At 39.5% G+C, this 21,255-nt stretch overlaps 1 protein-coding gene across 2 annotated transcripts; it reads right to left on the bottom strand.

Annotated features, from left to right (window-relative positions):
- Nucleotides 1-335: 335 nt before the first annotated feature.
- On the bottom strand, nt 336-13,323 carry LOC131230642 (histone deacetylase 19). Of its 2 annotated transcripts, none has more exons than XM_058226531.1 (8): nt 13,207-13,323; nt 8,940-9,507; nt 7,868-8,308; nt 5,151-5,381; nt 3,357-3,448; nt 2,554-2,626; nt 951-1,083; nt 336-743 (listed from the first exon to the last, which is right to left on the bottom strand). In XM_058226531.1, the coding sequence occupies exons 2-7, from the start codon at nt 9,465-9,467 to the stop codon at nt 961-963; spliced, it is 1,488 nt and encodes a 495-aa protein (XP_058082514.1). In that variant the 5' UTR covers nt 9,468-9,507; nt 13,207-13,323; the 3' UTR covers nt 336-743; nt 951-960. The 2 variants fall into 2 exon arrangements, with proteins under 2 accessions (XP_058082514.1, XP_058082513.1); XM_058226530.1 differs by having other exon boundaries at nt 1,018-1,083; nt 13,207-13,322.
- Nucleotides 13,324-21,255: the final 7,932 nt, after the last annotated feature.

The following is a 21,255-nucleotide window of genomic DNA, read 5'->3' as shown; positions in this document are numbered from 1 at the left end:
TACTTATGCATTCGAATGTTGAGAGGCCATTCCCTTTTCTGTAATTGTAGAGGTTGGCTAGCTCTACAACCACCATCCCATTCCTTTGCTTGCTGGGATGCACATGACATCCAAACCATCCATCAGGTGGCATCCCTCTTACCTCCAATTAACTCATATAACCAAGGAAAAGTGAAACGCAGCCTTATTCTTTGGGCTCTGGCTTAAACAGTGGGGCGCAGCTGATGGCATACATAGATCTCGTGTCTATCCCGGGTGGGCAGTGTGTGGTCCACATGCATGTAGTAGAACTAAAGAAGCTAAGTTAGTGAAGTGACTACAATATTCCTACCACAAGCAAACAAAAAAATGCTATATCTGTATTTCTTCATGACGTGTTTTGTAACAGCATCGTTTCCTTTTGATAATGTTATTGTTACAATCAGGCTTTCTTTCTCTACAATTTTCATAAATCAAAACTCGATGCGATTTAGAGAGCCAAGCTTAGACATTCTCGTCTTTCTGGCTCACGTTTTTTAACGTAAAAATATAATAATTGCATGAAATCGCAAAAGAAACATTAAGAGAATGGGCCATGAAGGATTTACAGATCGAGCTGTTCATGAATAGTCAGAGTCAGTGGGCAGGCAAGCTCAAGGTTTCGAGTAGACCAAGAGGGGCTGATCTGACAGTTTGTTCGAGCTTTCAGGTTCGAGCTTTACGCTGCTTGGTTCGTCAATTGACATTGGGCCTGTGTCAGAAGCCTGAAAAGCAATAAGAAGATGTTAGGAATGGAGGATGGAAGGTTAGCATAGAATGCTCTGCCCAAATTAGAGGTGCTTTCAGTGATCCACACCATTCATCTGGTGGTGGGCACACCAGAGACAGTTGATGCTGCAAAAGACAAAACTCCATGACACAATCTGTATGGTAAAGATACTTTAAAAAAAAAAAAATCTATTTTCCCATACAGATGAAGATTCAGGGTGGGTGAGTGTGCATGTGGGTTGCCCATGTATCCGTGTGTTTGAGCTTCACCTTTGTGCCATCCTCCGTGGTTGTATCCATGCCCTTAACATGCTCCGCTACTACTTTTTTATCTTCCTGCAGGATTAAGAAACCAGATTCAGTACTACTACAGTTCAGAGATGCTGGAAAATGAAATTTGATTTGAAGCACTCAAAAGCAGATCAATTTCTTATACTGCTGGCATTAACATGCCACATGTAAATTTAACTGTTGGCAAAACGAACAAAAAAAGGAGGACGAAAGAAGGAAGAGGGGAAAAAAAAAAATTCGTTTCTCTTTCTTTTCTTTTTTTGTGCATTTTTTATGTAGCCGTTGTGATGGAGAAGGTTGTGGCACCAGACCCTAGGCATTGGTGATCATCAGTCCCCACTCATAAGCAATAAAAGCCTTTGATGTTAGACAGCCACATCTTTTTTTTTCAAAAAAAATACCAAATCTTTATCACCAAAAAATCCCAAGCTTCGGATTCTCCTAAATGGCTATGATGAAAAATAATCCCGAGCTTTAGATCCTCCCAAATGGCAATGCATGAAAAATAGAGTGACAAAATCATGAAAGGGATATTCTCCAAGGGCTGGGGCAGATCCGATAAGCATGACAATTGCAATTCAAAATTTGGGTCTTGGACCTTTTTCTGGCCCCAACAATTACCACCATCAATTTCTTCTTAGGCAGGAGAGTGACCCATTCAGTGATTAAAACATGGTTGTGGCAATGGTGATCATCAGTCCCCACTCATAAGCAATAAAAGCCTTTGATGTTAGACAGCCACATCTTTTTTTTCAAAAAAAATACCAAATCTTTATCACCAAAAAATCCCAAGCTTCGGATTCTCCTAAATGGCTAGGATGAAAAATAATCCCAAGCTTTAGATCCTCCCAAATGGCAATGCATGAAAAATAGAGTGACAAAATGATGAAAGGGATATTCTCCAAGGGCTGGGGCAGATCCGATAAGCATGACAATCACAATTCAAAATTTGGGTCTTGGACCTTTTTCTGGCCCCAACAATTACCACCACCAATTTCTTCTTAGGCAGGAGAGTGACCCATTCAGTGATTAAAACATGGTTGGGTCAGCAGCAGATGCTGCCCTTCTGTTGACAACAGTTATTAGAAATGGCATAGCACTGTTTATAGCATTTAAGTCCACCAGTCGTGACCTTTATGATATATATATATATATATATATATATATATATATGAAGTAACTGCCGTTGTAATGGGCATATATAGTGGCAACATAAAAATGTTATATCAGAGTTTGGAGTGAGAACTATTATTATGACTACTGTTCCAGTTTTCTATTAACTGGATATATTAAAATCATTAAAAAAAGAAGAAGAAGAAAATGTGGGGTTGTCGTACAAGATCCTCAACTGGTAAATGCAGCGTAATTGCAACCGCACCAACTTTAGATGTGTAAAGGTATTTGGTATCACAAATAACATTTTTTAAAATGCTTGGTTACAAATAGCATTTGGCAATGTTAAAGTAATATTCTGAAAAGTTTATTAACCAAACAAGTAAAGAGTTGAAGAAATACCTGATCTTTGAGCTCAGATTCAATCATCTCTCTCTTGATTCTTACATTCTGTATGTTACTTGAAGCGGGCTTACTGTAAGCACACGTGTTAATCAGAAACTTGTCAATGACCAAAACCAAAGAGGAAGAAGAAAAGGAAATAAAAAAAGAACTTGTCAAAGGAGAATGCATGAAATGGTTGGGGTGATAAAAGGAGAGTCGGTAGACCATTTATTTATACATTGTCATTGTCAAATAGCAAGAAATGGCAAGAGAGATGTGGGCCTATTTCCTTATTTCGGTTTGGGGTGAGATGGTCTTTTAACATCTCGATCGGGAATACAGTGGCGTTATGGTTGGGCGGGCCTTTTAAGAAGTAGAAAAAGCTATTATGGAGGATGTGTTTATACAGCATCCTCCAGGCATCATGGAAGGAGGGCAATTTAAGAGTTTTTGATAATAAAAGCTAATCCTTAGCAGCAATATGCAGAAAACTGCTCCACCTTGTAATCGAATGGGCATGGGCTGATGGCAAATTTCGTGGATGCTCAAAGGAGACGTCTTTGGGAAGTTGGGAATGCTTGTAATGTGGAGTTAATGATTCCCCAATAAATCAGAGGTGGAAATGGTCCAGTTTTATTTGTTTTTTTATCTTTATGTTCCTAGACTGTGGTTTGGGTCTCCCAAGTGATGAGAGGGTCACTTCCAATGCTGGCCTATTCTTATGTAATCTTTTTTTTTTTTTGTTAATGAATATATATCTTCAATTAGAGAGAGAGAGAGAGAGAGAGAGAGAGAGAGAGAGAGAGAGAGTGAGTGTGTACCGCAATGCCTCATCCTGATGCTTAGAATTGTCGATTTCCATATCAGAATCGGGATCCCATCTCTCATCTGCATCGTCTTGATCCTCATCTGCCTGTATAACAAACAATTAATCAGTTGGGTTTATCACACAATCAGTTGAGACAGTAATTCCTTGGTAATCATTCTAGATATATTTTTGGTGTCTAGCACATGCTCATAGCAGAGAAAATTAAAGGTTGACAAAATCAGTAACCTATAGTATCAATCATGACAATATGTATTTTTTGTCGTTTGTGGGCCTTGCAAATATCCTTCGTAAGAAACAAGATCTCCCATCTAGACATAACATCATATATTTGTATGTCCTCTACTATTTTTACAAAACAAAGAAGGGATACATGACCCCAATACAAAGGTCGACAAAATCAGTAACCTATAGTATCAATCATGCCAACATGTATTTTTGTCGTTTGTGGGCCTTCAAATATCCTTTGTAAGGAATAAGATCTCCCATCTAGACGTATACCATCATATATGTGTATGTCCTCTACTATTTTTATAAAACAAAGAGGGGATACATGACTCCAATACAAGTCCAACACAATGTGCCCAGACTATACTCAATTCCAAGAGAATTGGGAACCTATACAACTGAAGCCATTCAGAGATTAGCAAACCTGCAGCAAAGTCCACTCTATTTTGAGGATGAACATGCAGAATTTTGTTGCAACTCCAAATAATAAAAGCATGATTGCTTTTCATACTAGCTTTTTCTTAGATCCATGCAAGCGGTGTCAATGTGAGCATCTGACAGGGCCTGTTGACGTCTAGTGGGAGCAAATCGCAGAACTTCTGCCAATCTATCATTTAAAGGCTAAGCACCACATTGGATTTTTCTCCAATGCCGATGATAATTTTTGGGGGAAAGGAGAAGATTAATGATGGTAGTGATGAAGGGAACAACTTGCAGTAGTTTGCTGTTCTTTTACAAAACTCGTAACATGAAAAGAAATTATGATCAACTTAAAGACTACCTAAAATGGTAGTGCCTACAAAATAAAGTGCATTTTTTGCGGGTTTTGTTTAAAAGGTGCATGAGGAAAAGGTACAATTATCGTTTTCCCAAATGACATACCAAAAACATTAGTAAGCTTTCCATTTAACAAGAAAACTTGAACCATCCATTCAACTTTGAAAAGAAGTGTTTATTTTCTGAACGAAAAGGTATCATGCAACAACATCCCATCCACAAAACAACAATGTTGTGCTTCTTGATACCTGTGAATTGGTGTGTCGTAACGGCCATTGCAGGGCATAATGGCCGTTACGTAAAGGTAACGGTGGCAACTGTTACGCATTACGGGGTCAAAAAGGCCATTATGGAAAAAAGAAAAAAAAAAAAAAAAAAAACCTGTAACCCCTGTAAGAGCCTGTCATGCCCCCCATAAAGGCCGTAACACAACAATCCATTATGGGGCAGATACAGGGGTAGAGAGAGTACAACCATTACAGGGTAACGTGGTGGCCGTTATGGCCACCATTACCGTTTCAGAATACCTTGCATGTGATAACATATTTTTTCAAGAAGTCCTTCAATGCAAAAATGATGGTGGAGATTCATTCAGGGGAAAGGAACAAACATATTGAGACTCAAACAAGAATCACAAGATTGTTGGGTATTTTACAATTAACTGAAAGCTTTGTAGTTTAAAGATATGCAGAAGTATTTATAGTAAAAGATTAAGTACTATAAGTGCAGGTAGTTCGGCTGTACAAAATTTTATAAGGCAACAATAACAACACTAGATGCATACCTCTGGAAGCTCAGAATCAGGTGGCCTTTCCTGGAACTGGACACTAGGCGCATGCCGGAGCAATGAAAGATTATCAAGCAGCTTTACTCTTATATCTTCCAACAACTTGCGAGAGTTCTTATTCTCCATGTTACTTGGAGCAACATGAAGAGTATAATCCGGACCAAAATACTCATAATATTCATGCTGCGGCATCTTGTCATCAATTTCTATATCGAGTGCAACTGCTGTCTGCTCAAAGTTCATATGTTCCAAGAGTCAGAATGTTGAAGGAATCCACGTTGACTCTCATTTATAAGAAAAATAAAATTATAAGAATGCCAGACGAGTGCGTGACAAGACACAAGCATTGCAACATACATGTACAAGAATAGAAGAAATGCAAAGGTTGCACCAACTACAAAGAAATCAAACTTATGACTACACTATGAAGCTCTAGAAAAGGGTAATAGAACAAAGATTAAGACGAGAAAAAATAACATCTCTGCAGTTCTTTTTCTCTTCAAACAAACCACCAAAGCATCATCCATACTATGGGCTATTCCCAAGATACGCGTAATAGAGTTTCTCTATCTCAATCAATCTCCTAAATATGTGTTATCTGGACTTTCTAACTTAAAGACTAATAAAGAAAGACTCCTAACAACTCTGGATTGCTAAAGAAAACATGCACATGGTACATGGCTATATACACAGCCTCAAATAGCAACTGATTGAATATCTCCAACGAGATAGGAGAGAAACCAAATGGCCCCAATCCTGGAACATGATGGCATTAACTGTCAGAAATGGAAATGATAAACAAAAACAAAGAAAATTTAATATTAAGTAATCATCATCACCTAAGCCATATACCAATTAATTTGGGCTGGCTACATGAATCTTGTTCCACCATTCCACTCTATCAAGGGCCAGATCTTCCGTTAGACCATAGGTCATCAAGTATTTTCTTACTATCTCCATCAACATCCTTTTGAGCCTTCCCCTTGCACTTTTGGTGCCTTCAACTTGTACCAACTCACAATCTTCAAAAAAAAAAAAAAAGGGTGCCAAATCACTCCTAATCAGCACGGTTCTCGATCTCCGTTGCACATGACCAAACCATCTAAGTCTACTTTCCCTCAATCTTATTACCTATTGGTACAACTCCTAGGTTCCCTCGAATGCATTCATTTCTAAATTCTATCCTTACTTGTCATGTTACTCATCCATCTCAACATCCTCATTTAAGCTATACTTATCCTATGAACATGTTGTTCTTTTAACTCCTCAAGCTCAACATTCTATCCCATAAGCATTAGCTGGTCTTATAACTATTATATAAAATTTCTATTTCAGTTTGAGTGGTACATGGTGATCCCAAAGAACTCTATAGGTGGGCAAAATCCCTCTCAATCTTTCAATTTGATGAATTATTGACCCAAGCTATTGAAAGTTGTCAATTTGGGGAACTTACTTGTCAGCAATCTTAACTAATTCCTTGTTTTTACTCCTACTGTTACTAAAATTGCACTCCATATACTCTATTTTAGTTTTCGGCTAATTTTAAATCCTTTGGATTCTAAGGCATCCCTCCATAAATCTAACTGTGTTTATGCCCTCCTTTGACTCGTCAATCAAAACTATGTCATCTGCAAATAACATACACCATGGGATCTCTTCTTGCAAATGCCTTCATCCATAACCAATGCAAAAGGGTATGGGCTCAATGCTGACCCCCCTGGTGTAAGCCTACAGTAATTGGAAACTCACTTGACGCTCCACTAGTGGTCTCACATTTGTTACCAGTTACCACTCCCTTTATCATGTCAATACATCCTCTTGAGACTCATTTCTTTCCCAACACCCACCAGATTAACTCTGGGACCCTATCACATGCTTCTCTAAGTCAATAAGACCATGTGGAGATCCTCCTCGCCCAATATTTCTCCATCAAATGTCTACGTGGGAAAATAGCTTCAATGGAAGACCTCCCAGGCATGAAACCAAACTGATTTTTTGATACATTTATCTCATGCCTTAGTCTTTACTCAACCACTCTCCCCCAAAGGTTCATATTGTTGGCTCGTAAGTTTAATACCACAATAGTTAAGTGCAGTTTTGTATGTCTCCTTCGTTCTTATAAATAAGCACCATGGTACATTTCCTCCATTCATCCGGTGGAATTTGTGCAAATGAGGAGGCTAAACTGGACAGTCTAACATAGAAACAAAGAAAATTTAAATGTCAAGTATAGGACAACTGCTAGCAAAAGTAGCCTGATTTGCCGGTCAATTTCAACAAATGATAATATCTCTAAATTTCATCTGAAGTAAGAACTAGACAATGTTTTAAACATTTTATCAAAGAATGTAATAGCAGAATTGTTTTCCAAAATCATCATTATTTATCATGAATAAATATGACAAACTGCATAGAATGATTTCCTTTGATAAATAAAAACCATTCTTGATCCACTAATTCAACGTGCCAGAATCCTTCAGACACGAAGAGAAAAAATGCAGAAGTGTGGTTATTTCTTCTATAGGTGTATCATTGAACCCCCAGGAAATGAAATCATCATATTTACAGAAAAAAGTAAAAGATCATGATGGCCAATTGAATCATTTGACAGAAGTCAGCATCAAATCAATCACATCACAAATATACAGTGTGTTTTGGTATTTCCTGAAGAAAAAATCAATAGGAAGTTTTGATGGTTTTTCAAATCATAATACCTCGTAGCACCAACAACGAGCAACATTCCGAATGGTATAGCCGCCGCCGCCTACCAGCAGCAATGGGACATTGAATGATCTCATATATCTAACGCACTCTGCATGACCTTTGATGGAGAGGTTGAAACAGCCCAACCTGTCTCCAGATAAGGAGTCAGCACCGCACTGGAGAACGACAGCACCTGGTCGGAAAACCTCCATCACTTTCCCAATGATCGGCTTGAATAAGGACTGATAGCTCTCATCATCAATTCCATCGTCAAGAGGGACATTTAGAGAGTAGTACTTCCCCCTTCCATATCCAACATCACGTACGTCGCCTGTGCCAGGGAAATAGTCTCCAAATTTATGGAATGAAACGGTCATGACCCTGTCAGTTGTGTAGAAGGCCTCTTCTACACCATCTCCGTGATGGATATCGATGTCCACATATAAAACACGCTACCACATGGAAATGAAATAAACACATCAGTGAACACAAATACAGAAACAAAGGAACAAGAAAAAATGATTGCAAACATACAAAGTAGGTAGTTCTGTCAAATCCTTATTGACTTATTATTCAGATCCATAACTCAAGATATATCAAGTAAAATGCAATTATCATTCACCATGAATCTTATTTGTTGAGGCCCCACTGTTGTACTGCGGGGCTTATCGTTTGGCTATCCAGACCATTCATGGCCCCACTGTGGATGAGGAATGCCCCAAAATCTCCCATATGAAAAATCCCTAGCCCTTCGATTTGTGGCCTACAGATAGATGGTTGAGTAAAAATATAGCAATTGTTCCCATTCAATGGAGAAAGGCCGAAGATCAAAGGGTTATGATTGAGCTTCTAATAAAGGAATTTGAGGGCCATCCCCTATTCACAGTGAGAGCCATCAGAATATTGGACAAAACTAGGGACAACACGTTTCCAAAATGAGGCCTCAGCAAAATTTACACTTGCAGAGGTTCAGGACCCAATGATCTTGATCATAGTCACAGACGAATCTCATCAACAGTTACTGCAAGAGTCTGTATTAAAATTTTGAAAATGTGAGGATAATTTGAAACCAATTGAACTAACCTCATGCTGCTTGAGAAGTTCCAAAATTGCCAAGACAATGTCGTTCACATAACAAAATCCAGAGGCCTCACATTTCTTGGCATGATGAAGCCCACCAGCCCAATTGATACCAATATCACAAAGCCCATGGTTTAATTTCACGGCACCACCCACTGATCCACCTGCATACGTCTGACAGAAAGAGTAAAGGCCATCAAACACAGGACAGTCTTCGCCTACATTGAACCTCTTCAATGCCCTCATCTGATCCTGTTGTGTGTCTGGGGTGATGCTACGCAAGAAGGCGACATAGTCATCAGCATGGAAGCGGCAGAGATCTCTGTCTCTAGCAGGATGTGGCTTGAAGACGCTCATTTGCTGAAGCAGTCCGTAGTGCGCAAGGAGGGAATGGGTCATTCGAATACGATGTGGTTTCATCGGATGACCCTGCCCATAGTAATAATTACCCACTTCTGGGTCATAGAAATATGATACTTTCCGCTTCACACCATCTGGCCCAGATGGAAGAGAATTGCCACCAGTTTCCATCACTCAAATGGTGAATTTTGCAACTAAATCAAGTAATCAACTGAAACAAAGTAGACAAAAAATAACAAATGGTCAAGTAAATGAAACTGACCAGCTAGCCTGAAAACCCTAGCATTAACATTAAAATTATCCATGGAGATGAAACCTAAAATTCCAGTGAACAAATGAGAACTTAAATTAACTTCAAACATGTTCCAGAAATCATCATCGTCTAAGCTATACTAACTGCAGTCAGCTACACGAATCATGTTCTGCCATTGCACTCTACCAAGCTTGAAATGACAGATTATTGGGATTCATGAGAAAAAAGATGTGGTCAAAGTTTGACACCCACTGCCCACGTAACACAACCCTCCTTTATCCGGGCTCAATGAAGGAGGACGACTCCAACTGGCAGAGTTAGATGTGTTCTAAAAAAATCAATGCTTGGAATGTGTGGTTGAACAAAGCAGTAAAAAACAAGCGGCTCATGAGAAGAAAAAACCTAGATAATCCTAGAAATCAGAAGAATTAAAAAAAAAAAAAAATTGGTGTCACTACTCACCTAGGGTTCCTATAGGGCCTGCTTCGGATCAGGGCTTCCCATGGATTGGCAAATCCATGGAGTTGGAAAATTCATGATCACCTTTTAAAAAAAATCATGATTGACAGCCATCAGATTTGGCAAACCCTCATCCCCACCCCTCCCCCCAAATCTATGGATATTGCCCAAGAAGAAAATTCCTCCAAAAATTGTTATTTGTCAAATCAACAAATGAGAGACTCGCAAAGGCAATAAAAGCCCTGCCCTTGCAATAAATGCTCCCAAAATCAATGGATTTGTAGTTTGATTACCAAAAAATAGGGCCCTAAAATTTGCCAAATCCAAATTCAAATTCATGGATTTGAGAAATCAATATAGCCATTCCCTTGATCCCAAACAAGCCCTTAGGGCATGCCACTCACCAACTGGTCAAAATCATAAATTTCTACAGTATTCCATCAACAGTTGAGCTCGCTAAATGGAAGGTGGAGGTGAATGGGTTATTGTGCAGTTCGCAACATGTGTATAGTGGTGATGGGCATGAAAAAAGCTGGGCCTCTCTGGCTCAAAAGCTGCAAACACAATGCCTGGAAGGCCTCATCTTGAGCAGGTCATTCCCAAAAAATATCGCTCATTTAACTACCTTATACGTAAGATCATTGGGTTCTTCCACATACAACAGTTAGGATTGTCCAATGGAGGAATATTACAACATAACCCCCATCCATGATGAGCCCCACCAGATGAACATTTCAGTCACCAAAAGGTGGATCCTGTTTGTATTGTTGCTGGCCAACCAGAATACACATTTTATACGGCTACAGCTGAGTAGCATAAAATGGTGCCCTTTGTTCAGCCCAATAACTATACAGTCAAGGTCATCGTTCACTGATCTAGACTGTTCACGTCTCAGGACCTATCATAGACCCCAAAAGTTCCCACATCAGAAGATCGTAGCTGCCCAACTGATTGGCGGCTAGACAATTCATCAAATGGTCCACAATAAACAAAGAACAAAGAAATCCACTGATCATATGGCTAAAATTTTCTGGTAGGGAAGAATTTTGAGGCACCATTGATACAAGGAGACCAAAAGATGAACTGTTAAGATTCTAGTAAGGGGCCCCCACCTATACAACTACTATAAAGCTGAACGACGAACAATATTTTGTAAAGGAGCATAACATCATTGATGACTTTAGGCTTGGGTTGTAGATCTAAGTGGGGAAGTGAAATACATTTTTTTTATATAATAATGTTGGGTATAGTTAGGTTTTAGGTAGGATATGGGAAAGGAAGGGAAAAGGAAAAGGGTGTGGTTTAGAGTTTGGTGATTTGGGAGGGAAGAGAAAAGGTAAAAGGAAAAGAAAAGGAAAGATGAAGGATTAAGGAAAATGGAAAAAATGAAAGGGAAGGAATGAGATGAAGGAATAACCTCGTATCAATTTCCCATGAGCAGAAGTTGCTTTGATACCAATTAATGCAATTAGATCAAGGAAGAAATTACTTGCAATAAGATCCAACTTGCCAGATTAAAGTTTGAATCACAAAAGAGAAAAGAATACAATGACTGTGAGCAAGCTCAACGGGATATGGATGGATTCTTAAAATCATGATCAATCGGCTGTGTGTCCATTTGGTTGCACAAATCATATAAGTTAAAAACCTCCTTGTACAGTGCTTGGCATTATCTTTTTAAGACCCAACAATGGTACCAACAGGCCCACTTTCGAGTTATCTAAGCCACAAATCTAGAGGCCTCATCATGGGATGGCCGCTGACGGCTTGATGCAACCAAATCGAAATGGAAGACTCTTGATTTGGCTATGTACCTTTTCTTGAAGATCAAATTATTAAACTTCTTCCCATGTGCAACGGAAAAAGAAAATTAATGGGTTGTTAATTGATATCCAACAACCTCCCAACCACTATGCCAAGAACTGCAGTCCACCCTCTTCTTTTGCCACAAGATACATGCCAAAGAAAAAGCTACATATGCTCTAAACACAAAATAATTCTTATTCAAATAACCATCATTGCTCCTCATAAAAGAGTTTTTACATGTGTGTATTCTTTCTTAATGCAAGAGAAACCCTAAGATAATCTTAACCTTCCATTGCTCCTAATCCTAGTCATCCCTTTCACTAAAATATTAAAAATGACCATAATACACTTGAATCTCTCTTCACAACCCTAGGCTCTATGTAAATTGGTCGTAACTCAAACAGTATCGGAATTGCAAGATCTTGGGCTCCTTTGAAAGCTAACTCAATAGGCTTCCAAACAACGCCAATTTCATGTCATGTCATTCGGACATCATTCGATACCTGAAAAGTATCCCACCAAATATGTGATGAAAATAAGAAAGAAGAACTAGTTCAACCAACTCTAACTCTAACGACTAAGTCGACAGCTACTAATGTGGTCCATAGCACACATAAGTACTGCTGATCTTCCATCAGATCAATCCTGAGCCTCAAAGTTGTTCAAATCTTCAATCTAGACAGTTGGATGGATGATATCCTCCTCGATCATGAACCTTGGATGGGAGAGATCTTTGATCAGCCAGCTTGTGTCACCCAGATGCATCAGCTGTGCCCCAATATCTCCACCGGAAGATGATTCTAGCCATCCAACCATCGGGATGCAAAAGGACAATTACAGTCCACATCCACCACGGGGAAAATCAGATGTGGGGATCATCAGATGGAAGATATTTTCAGGGCATTACCCATCTAGGACAGGGAGAAGGCTATATTGTGATGGTGATGACATATTCATGAGGATCCATCACAGCAAACGGTTCTGATAGCCGAAAAGATGGCCTACTGGCCCCACATGCACAGTTTACTAGGATCTCAAAAAACCTAAATAAATAATCGTATATTCCATCGCACAGAATAAAACCCTAGATTGAACCAAATCCAGCGTATCAAAATCAACTAATATCCAATTGAAATCTCACTGCAGATTGTGTTCTTAAACAAAATAATTAGAAAACAAAAACCTTAAACCCTAGAATCACAGTCCAGTTATCATAAACAACGAAAAAAAAAACCATAGAAATCCATACAGAGAAGAATCCAGACCATAGATCACAAGCGAATGATCTATGGATATCGAAATCATCATGAGAAAATGCAGAAATCAATGGCTAGAAGAGAATCATGGAAGAAATTCACATAAAAAAATCATAAGAGAGGGATTCCGATTTACCTTTCGAGAGAGCTGTCGAAGTTTCTGAAGGAAACGGATTTTTTTTCGTTATATGGGAGACGGTTGTTCTCTCTGCTCGGGCAGCTTATTTATAGGGGGGCTTTTTGTGAAATTACGAAAATAGCCCTATATTTGGGCAGACGACATAGAGAGACAGTTGCGAGGGCGATTCGCGGCGCACGTGTGCCACGAACCGAATTATTGGTCCCTCGTGTGCTCATCTGTTCTGGCCCACACATAAACGGACCGTCGGATGTGGATTAGATGCGACCCCGACCGTGGGGCCCACCTCGATGCATGCGTTGTATATGGAGAGGGTTTGGCTACTCGCCTTGCCACCACCCAATGGCTAGTGGTCAGTGCTATGTGGGCTCCACCACGATGTATGTGTTTCATCCATGCCCTCCACCCATTCTTTCGGATCATTTTATGGTAGGAGCAAAAATATGCGTTCATCCAAATCTCAAGTGGGCCACACAGTGTTGATTGAACACTCACCGTTAAAAACTTTTTGGGCCACAAAAGTTTTGGATCAAATTGATATATATTTTTTCCCTTCTAATCAACATGTTAGATGTAAAATAACTATTACAGTGGGCTTAGGAGGTTTTTAATGGTGGACATTTAATGGCTACTGTTTTTCAATGGTGTGATCCACCTGGCATTTTGATATACCTCATTTTTGGGATGAAACCTAAAATTATCTTTCAAAATGGATGGACGGCATGGATAAAAAAAACATACATCATGTTGGGTCCACGTATCACCAACAACTAGCCTCTTGGTCGCGTCACTGGCGAAACCGCCTGTATATCCGTTCTGGAACAAAAGTAACTCCCAGGTGGACCACACAACAGAAACGGCGGTGGTTGAACTCCCAATATTAAATACTTTCGAAGGTCCACCATATTATTTATTTGCCACCCAACCCGTTGATAATGTTAGATGGACCTGGCTGCAGGTAAACACAGATAGCTGATTGATCCAAAACTTGTGTGGGCCCGGTAAACTTTTAAATGCAGGAATTCAATTCCTGTTACGTGGTCCACCTGAGGTTTATGTCTGCTCCGTTACTGAAGCCATGCCCTTAGTTAAGCTGGTAAAATGAATGGATGGAGCAGATATACGGACGTGGACTAGATACTGACAGGTTGAGTGGCAAGTCTGGCTATTGAAGTGACGTCATGAAGTTCTATGGGCCCCATTATGATGTATGTGTTATATTCATACCGTCCATTCATTTTGAGATAACATTTTAAGTCATGAGCCAAAGAATAAAGCAAATAAAAATCTGTAGTGAGCCTCACCACATAAAACAGTGGAAAGAGTAATTCCCACCCTTGAAACTATACTAAGGCTCACTAACTTGTTTACATGAAATAAGAGAACACAAATATCAGAACTAAAACTTGTGGCCTTTAGAATTTTTAACAGTGCGCGTTACTGTCTCCATTGTTTTCCGTGCTGGGCCCACTAGAGCTTTGGATTTAACTTATTTTCTGAATATTGCCCTAAAATGATCTCTCCAATTGGATGAAAGGTGCGAATACAAAACATATATTATGGTGGGGCCCACGGAACTTGGTGGCGTCACTTCAATAGCGAGTCTCACTGCTCAACCTGTCAGGAGCTAATCCGCGCCCGCAGATATACAACACATACGCCAAGTAGGCCTACGGTCAGGGTCGCATGCCCGTCCACGTGCTGGAAGCAGATGGCGCGCGTACTACCCCGCCTGCTCGGAGCTCCGGACAGGCGGAGGCTACGAGCGCCGCTGAGGGGCCACCGTTGTATATGAACTTTATCCACACGGTCCGTCCATTTTTTTTCATATTATTTTTTAATATTATCCCAAAAACAGTGAATATAGAGATCTCAAATCGGCCACACGGTGGTGATTAAATTCCTACCGTTGAAATTTTCTTAGGGACACAGGAGTTTTAGATCAAGATGATATTTGTTTTTTTTAACTTCATCCAAGCGTATATGTCCATATCAAGGGGTTGAATGGAAAATAAAAGACACGGTGAGCCATAGGAAAGTTTTAAGGATGGGCGTCCTTAGCACTGCTGATTTCTATGCTGTGGTCCAATTAAGCCTCGGATATGCTTTATTTTTTGTCCAATACTCTAGAATGATACGAATAATGGGATGGACAGATAATATTTATACGTCACCGTAGCCCCTTAGTGGCGCTCGGAGCCTCCCGTACCTAATCCGGCTAGGAGACGGATTTCCTGCCTTTTCACAGGAAGTTCCGGCACTCTAAACCTAAATAGGCCCACTGCAATGTTAGTGGGAAATTTATCCCGCCCATTTATTTTGTGAGCTCACTTTAGGACTTTAGACCAAAATTTAATAGGATTGAACACTTATGTGGGCCGCACTCTAAGAAAAGGCGGGGACTGATCATAATGTCATTCATGCTCGGATTAACCGAAAACATAGATTTTGTAGACATTCAATCATCGGGTTTTCTCAGCCCACTTAAGTATTGGATACGGTTCATTCTTTGGCTTGTATCATAAAATTAGCTTTAAAAATGATTGGATAGTTTGGATTTCTAATAAACATCACAGTAGGCCCAACCTAAGTTTAGAGCGCTGAAACTTTAGAAGAAATCCAAACGGAGTGCGGATTAGGTGAGACATCTAGGGTGTGGCCATGACAGCAGGGTTACTCTGGGCTTACCTTGATGTGTATATTATGCATGTATGCCGTCCATTCCTTTTTACATATTATCTTAGAGCTTTTTTCAACTATATGCCTCACTTTTAAGCCACCTACCTAAGTCTGCACTTCCAAACTTACTTTCCCAAGTTATGTCCCTGGTGTACGGATACATTTTTACTGCCCAAAATGCCCTGCACTTCCAAACATACTTTCCCAAGCTTTGTCCCTGGCGTAGGGTACATTTTTACTGACCAAAATACCCCTACTCCTTTTCGAAGTGATTGGCTGGTGTGTGAAGATGAGCGCTGGCGCTCTGTGAGCTCCAAGTTGTACGAACGGTTCAAAAGAGATCAAAGTTACATAGGCCCACAATTATGTATTTATTATATCCACCCTGTTCATCCATATTTGGAGATCATTTTAGAGCATTATCAAAAAATAAATAAAAAATCATATCCAAAGATCAATCAAACCACACCACAAGTAGTAATGGGGATATTGATTTTCACTATTAAAAATTTTATAGGGCCCACCATAACGTTTATTTTCCATCTAATCTATCCATAAGGTCACAAAGACATGGATGAAGAGAAAAAACAAATTTCATATTGATCCGAAACTTCTGTGACCCCTAAAAGGGTTTCAATGGTAGACGTTCAATCCCCCACTGCTTTTTACAGTGTGGTCCACTTGATAGTTAGATTTTTCTCACTTTTTGTCTCAAGCCTTAATATGAGCTCGCTAAATGAATGGACGGTTTGGATATAACACATACCTCATAATAAGACCTACAGAACTTGCTAACGTCAATACACCAACTACATAAATGATGTGTGGTACACCAACCAATCCGCTTCCATTCCTTTCACAATGGTAGCGACAGTACCGCCTGGACTATAAAGCGGGCAGCGGTAGTGCTGCAGCCCCCTTATACTTTTGCATTCCAAAATGTTGGGTGGGTCCCATCTAAAGTTGGGTTTTGTTGCCCCCCTTAACTTTTTGGAAATTGACAGCTCTTGGAATTTGTCACCAAACAAACCCTTACATGGTGACCCACTAGATGAACAATACTGATCACCATACATTTTGACCACATTCATGGTGAGGACGTGCTTCTCTAACAGAAGTATTAGTTGATGGATTAGAAAGCCAGCAGGTAAGCTGCAAAGTCAATTACCATGAGAGGGCGCACAGTGTCTATGTGCTCATTTCAACACATCTCCTTTTACTTTGTCCACATGAAAGGGAGAAGAGAGAGATTTAAGGGTATGTTAGAGAGAGAGAGAGAGTGGTGTCTATGGTGATTAATTCACATGCACTTGATCGCGAAGTGAATGAACTTCATCGCGAAGTGAGTGAACTTGACCGCGAAGTCACTTCACTTCACCGCGAAGTTAGTGAAATTGACCGATACTAATACACAAACAAATCACCATTTACAGTGAAATCACTATTCACAAATAAATTAATTAACAATTCACAAGCAAGTCTTCATTCACTTCACGGTGAATTTTATTCACTTTGCGGTGAAGTGACCATCAATCGGCTCGGTGATTTTCATGCTAGGCTCGGTCAATTTCACATTAGGCTCGGTAATAATCATATTAGGGTCGGTGAATTTCATGTTCTCCTTGTTCACTTTCATGTTAAGCTTGTTCAATTTCATGTTCGCCTTGGTGAATTTCATGTTAGGCTCGGTCAATTTCATGTTTGGCTTGGTGAAATTTATGTTAGGCTCGGTCAATTTCAAGTTGGGATCAGTGAAATTCATGTTAGGCTCGGTCAATTTCAAGTTGGGCTTGGTAAATTTCATGATAGGGTTGATCAATTTCAAGTTGGGCTCGATGAAATTCATGTTGGGTTCAGTCAATTTCAAGTTGGGCTCATTGAATTTCATATGAGGCTCGGTTAATTTCATACTTGCCTCGGTGAATTTCATGTTAGGCTCGCTGAATTTCATGTCAAACACATGTACAAGTCAACCAGTTCACATGCCAGTGGCACATGTATGACATCCAAGCCATATTCAGATGGGCCACTATGTAGATGCCCTTTAAAAAAAAGGCAGGGGGGGTGGCGCGCTTGTCAACCAAATAGTCCATGCGTCGAACATGTGTGAAAGGGAACCATTCACATGCCAGTGGCACATGTGTAACATCCAAGACATGTTCAGATGGGCCACCATGTGGATGTCTTTTGCGATTAATGTCACTCACTTTGCGGTCAAGTTCACTCACTTCTCGGTTAATTTCACTCACTCTGCGATTAATTTAACGAGTCTAACATGAAATTCAACGAGCCTAATGTGAAATTCAACGAGCCTAACGTAAAATTCAACGAGCCTAACATGAAATTCAACGAGCCTAAAGTGAAATTCAACAAGCCTAACATGAAATTCAACTAACCTAACGTGAAATTCACAATATTAACATCTTCCATAGTGATTAACTACATGGGTTTAAAGTTTTCAACTTTGAGTTGAGAAGAATGTCAGGGTAACTTAATCGAACTAAAACTTAATATTTATATTAAAAAGGAAAATAAATTGGGCTTTCGGCCATCGATCTAATGGAATCTCGCAAATCTGCTAGGTTGATTGGCTTAATCAACTTCTCCTACCTCAAAATCATATATAATATGTCCAAAATCTCATTCTGGTTTGCAACATGCGTTGTTTTAAGGTTGGACAGATAGACAATAAGTCGGGGTCGACCCCGATTGGACCCAGTCGACCCCATCTGTCTGGCTCATTGAATTTCACGTTAGGCTTGTTGAATTTGACCGCGAAGTAAGTGCAATTGACCGCAAAGTGAGTGAACTTGACCAAGAAGTGAGTGAAATTCATCACGAAGAAAGTGAATTTGACGGATGAGTGAAATTCACTGCGAAGTGAGTGAACTTGAACGCGAAATGACTGAAATTAACCACGAAGTGATCAAAATTCACCGCAAAGTGATTGAAATTCACCATGAAGTGAGTGAAATTGACTGTGATGTGAGTAAATTTGACCAAGAAGTGAGTGAAATTGACTGGAATTGATCGCGAAGTGATTGAAATTTACGGCGAAGTGAGTGAAGTTCACAGCGAAGTGAGTGAAATTCACTGCGAAGTGACTGAATTTGACCGCGAAATGATTGAAGTTCACTGCGAAGTGATTGAACTTGACCACAAATTGAATGAAATTAACCGCAAAGTGAGTGAACTTAAATACGAAGTGAGTGAAATTGACCGTGAAGTGAGTGAACTTGAACACAAAGTGAGTAAAACTCATCGCGAAGTGAGTGAAATTCACCGCGACGTAAGTGAAATTCACCGAGAAGTGAGTGAAATTGACCGAGCTTCACATGAAATTCACCAAGCCTAACTTGAAATTGATCGAGCTAAACTTGAAATTGACCAAGTTTCACATGAAATTGATGTTTGCCTCATTGAATTTCATGTTAGGCTCATTCAATTTCAAGTTAGGCTCGGTCAATTTCAAGTTAGGCTCGATGAATTTCACGTTAGGCTTGGTGAATTTCACAGTAGGCTCAGTCAATTTCACGTTAGGCTTGGTCACTTTCATGGTAGGCTCGTTTAAGTTCACGCTAGGCTCGATGAATTTCATGTTTGGCTTGGTGAATTTCAAGCTAAGCTCAGTTAATTTCAAGTTAGGCTCAGTGAATTGCATATTAGGCTCAGTCAATTTCAAGTTAGGATCGGTCAATTTCACGTTAGGCTCAGTGAATTTCATGGTAGCCTCATTCAATTTCATGTTAAGCTCATTCAATTTTACATTAGGCTCAGTAAATTTCAAGTTAGGCTTCGTGAATTTCATGTTCGACTCGATAAATTTCATGTTATGCTTGTTGAAATTCATGTTTGTCTATATAATCCGTATCCATAGATTTTCAGGGGTATTTTGGTCCGGTAAAAATGCGTCCATATATAAGAGTCATAGTTTGGGGAAGTAAGTTTGGACAGGCAAAGAGAGGATAGTGGCTTAAAAGTGAGGCATACAGTCGGAAAAATCTCATCCTCTTAGGTTATTATTTCAAAAATTAATCAGATCCAATTATCAGTTGGACCATACCATCAGAAACCGTGATGATTAACCATTAATGACCTATAAAAAGTTTGGATCAATTTGATAATTTTTTCCCCTAAAGAAGGCCTATGTGACCTTATTAACAGATTGGATGGTTAACAAACAATAACTAAACATTAAGGTCTGCCCTAAGAAGTTTTTAATGGTAGGACAGTCAATCACCAATGTTTCTTATGGTATGGTCCACCTGATAATTGGATCTGCTTTATTTTTGGGATAATGCTCTAAAACGGATGGATAGCACACATGATACATAACATCATTTTAAAGCATTTGCCCATATGTGGGTAGATACGAAGCTCAAGTGGACCACACAAAGCATTGGTGGCAATAACACCTAGCATTGAATTTTTTCAAGGCCCACCATGGTCTTTATTTTGCATCCAGCATGTTCATAAGTTGGAGAGCTGGATCATGAGAAAACACAAATATCAGCTTGATCCAAAACTTTTGTTTACCTTTGAGAAGTTTAACTGTAGGCATTCATTTTCAACTTTAACAATCTTGTGGCACACCTAATGAAAGATCTTTTTCAATTTTTAGGCCATAGCACGGCCTAAGTAGAGCCAATATAACGAACAGCTGGGATCTTTCATTCAAAAGGGCCAAATTGGTTCTCAGGAGAGACTGAGGGCTTGGTGTACATAGACCAGCAGAGGAAGGAAATAAGAGACGCGGATTTCCACTGACGTGGAGGTAGATTGCTAGCACCTGATAATAAGCTAGGTGGGGCCCACTATGATGCTTGTGAGAAATCCGCCCTGTCCATCTATTTTTCCTTGATCATAATACATTAGGTTAGGTAAATTCAAAACTGAAGTAACACATGACAAAAAAAGGTGGATAAGGAAATGCTTGCAGTTAAAATCTCCTCGGACTGCCGTGACATTTACGGCATGTTTGATTTTTCAAAGTAATGGTAAATGCTTCGAAAATATTTAATAATTACTTCTAAGAGTAATTATCCCATCTCTCCAAGGGTTGGTTTGACTCCTACTTTTTTCAACACTAAAACCGAAGTTGCTAACAAATATATATGAAGCCCATCCTGATATATGTTAATTATTCAAACTGTCCATTCTTATCGTGATGACTTAAAAATAGAAAATATTAGCACAATTCAAAACTTTTGTATCCCAACAAATGTTTGGATGGTAGACTTTCAATCCTAGTTGTTTTCTGTTGTGCAGTCCACTTGGGTTTTGGACCAGCTTCATTTTTGGGCTCATGATCTGTAAAGAACGGATGGACGGGTGGATTTATCACAAACATGACCGTGGCCCTACTTA

The sequence above is a fragment of the Magnolia sinica genome, chromosome 17 (genome assembly GCF_029962835.1).
Source record: "Magnolia sinica isolate HGM2019 chromosome 17, MsV1, whole genome shotgun sequence".
NCBI lineage: Eukaryota > Viridiplantae > Streptophyta > Magnoliopsida > Magnoliales > Magnoliaceae > Magnolia > Magnolia sinica.
This window is presented reverse-complemented; position numbering and strand designations above follow the sequence as displayed.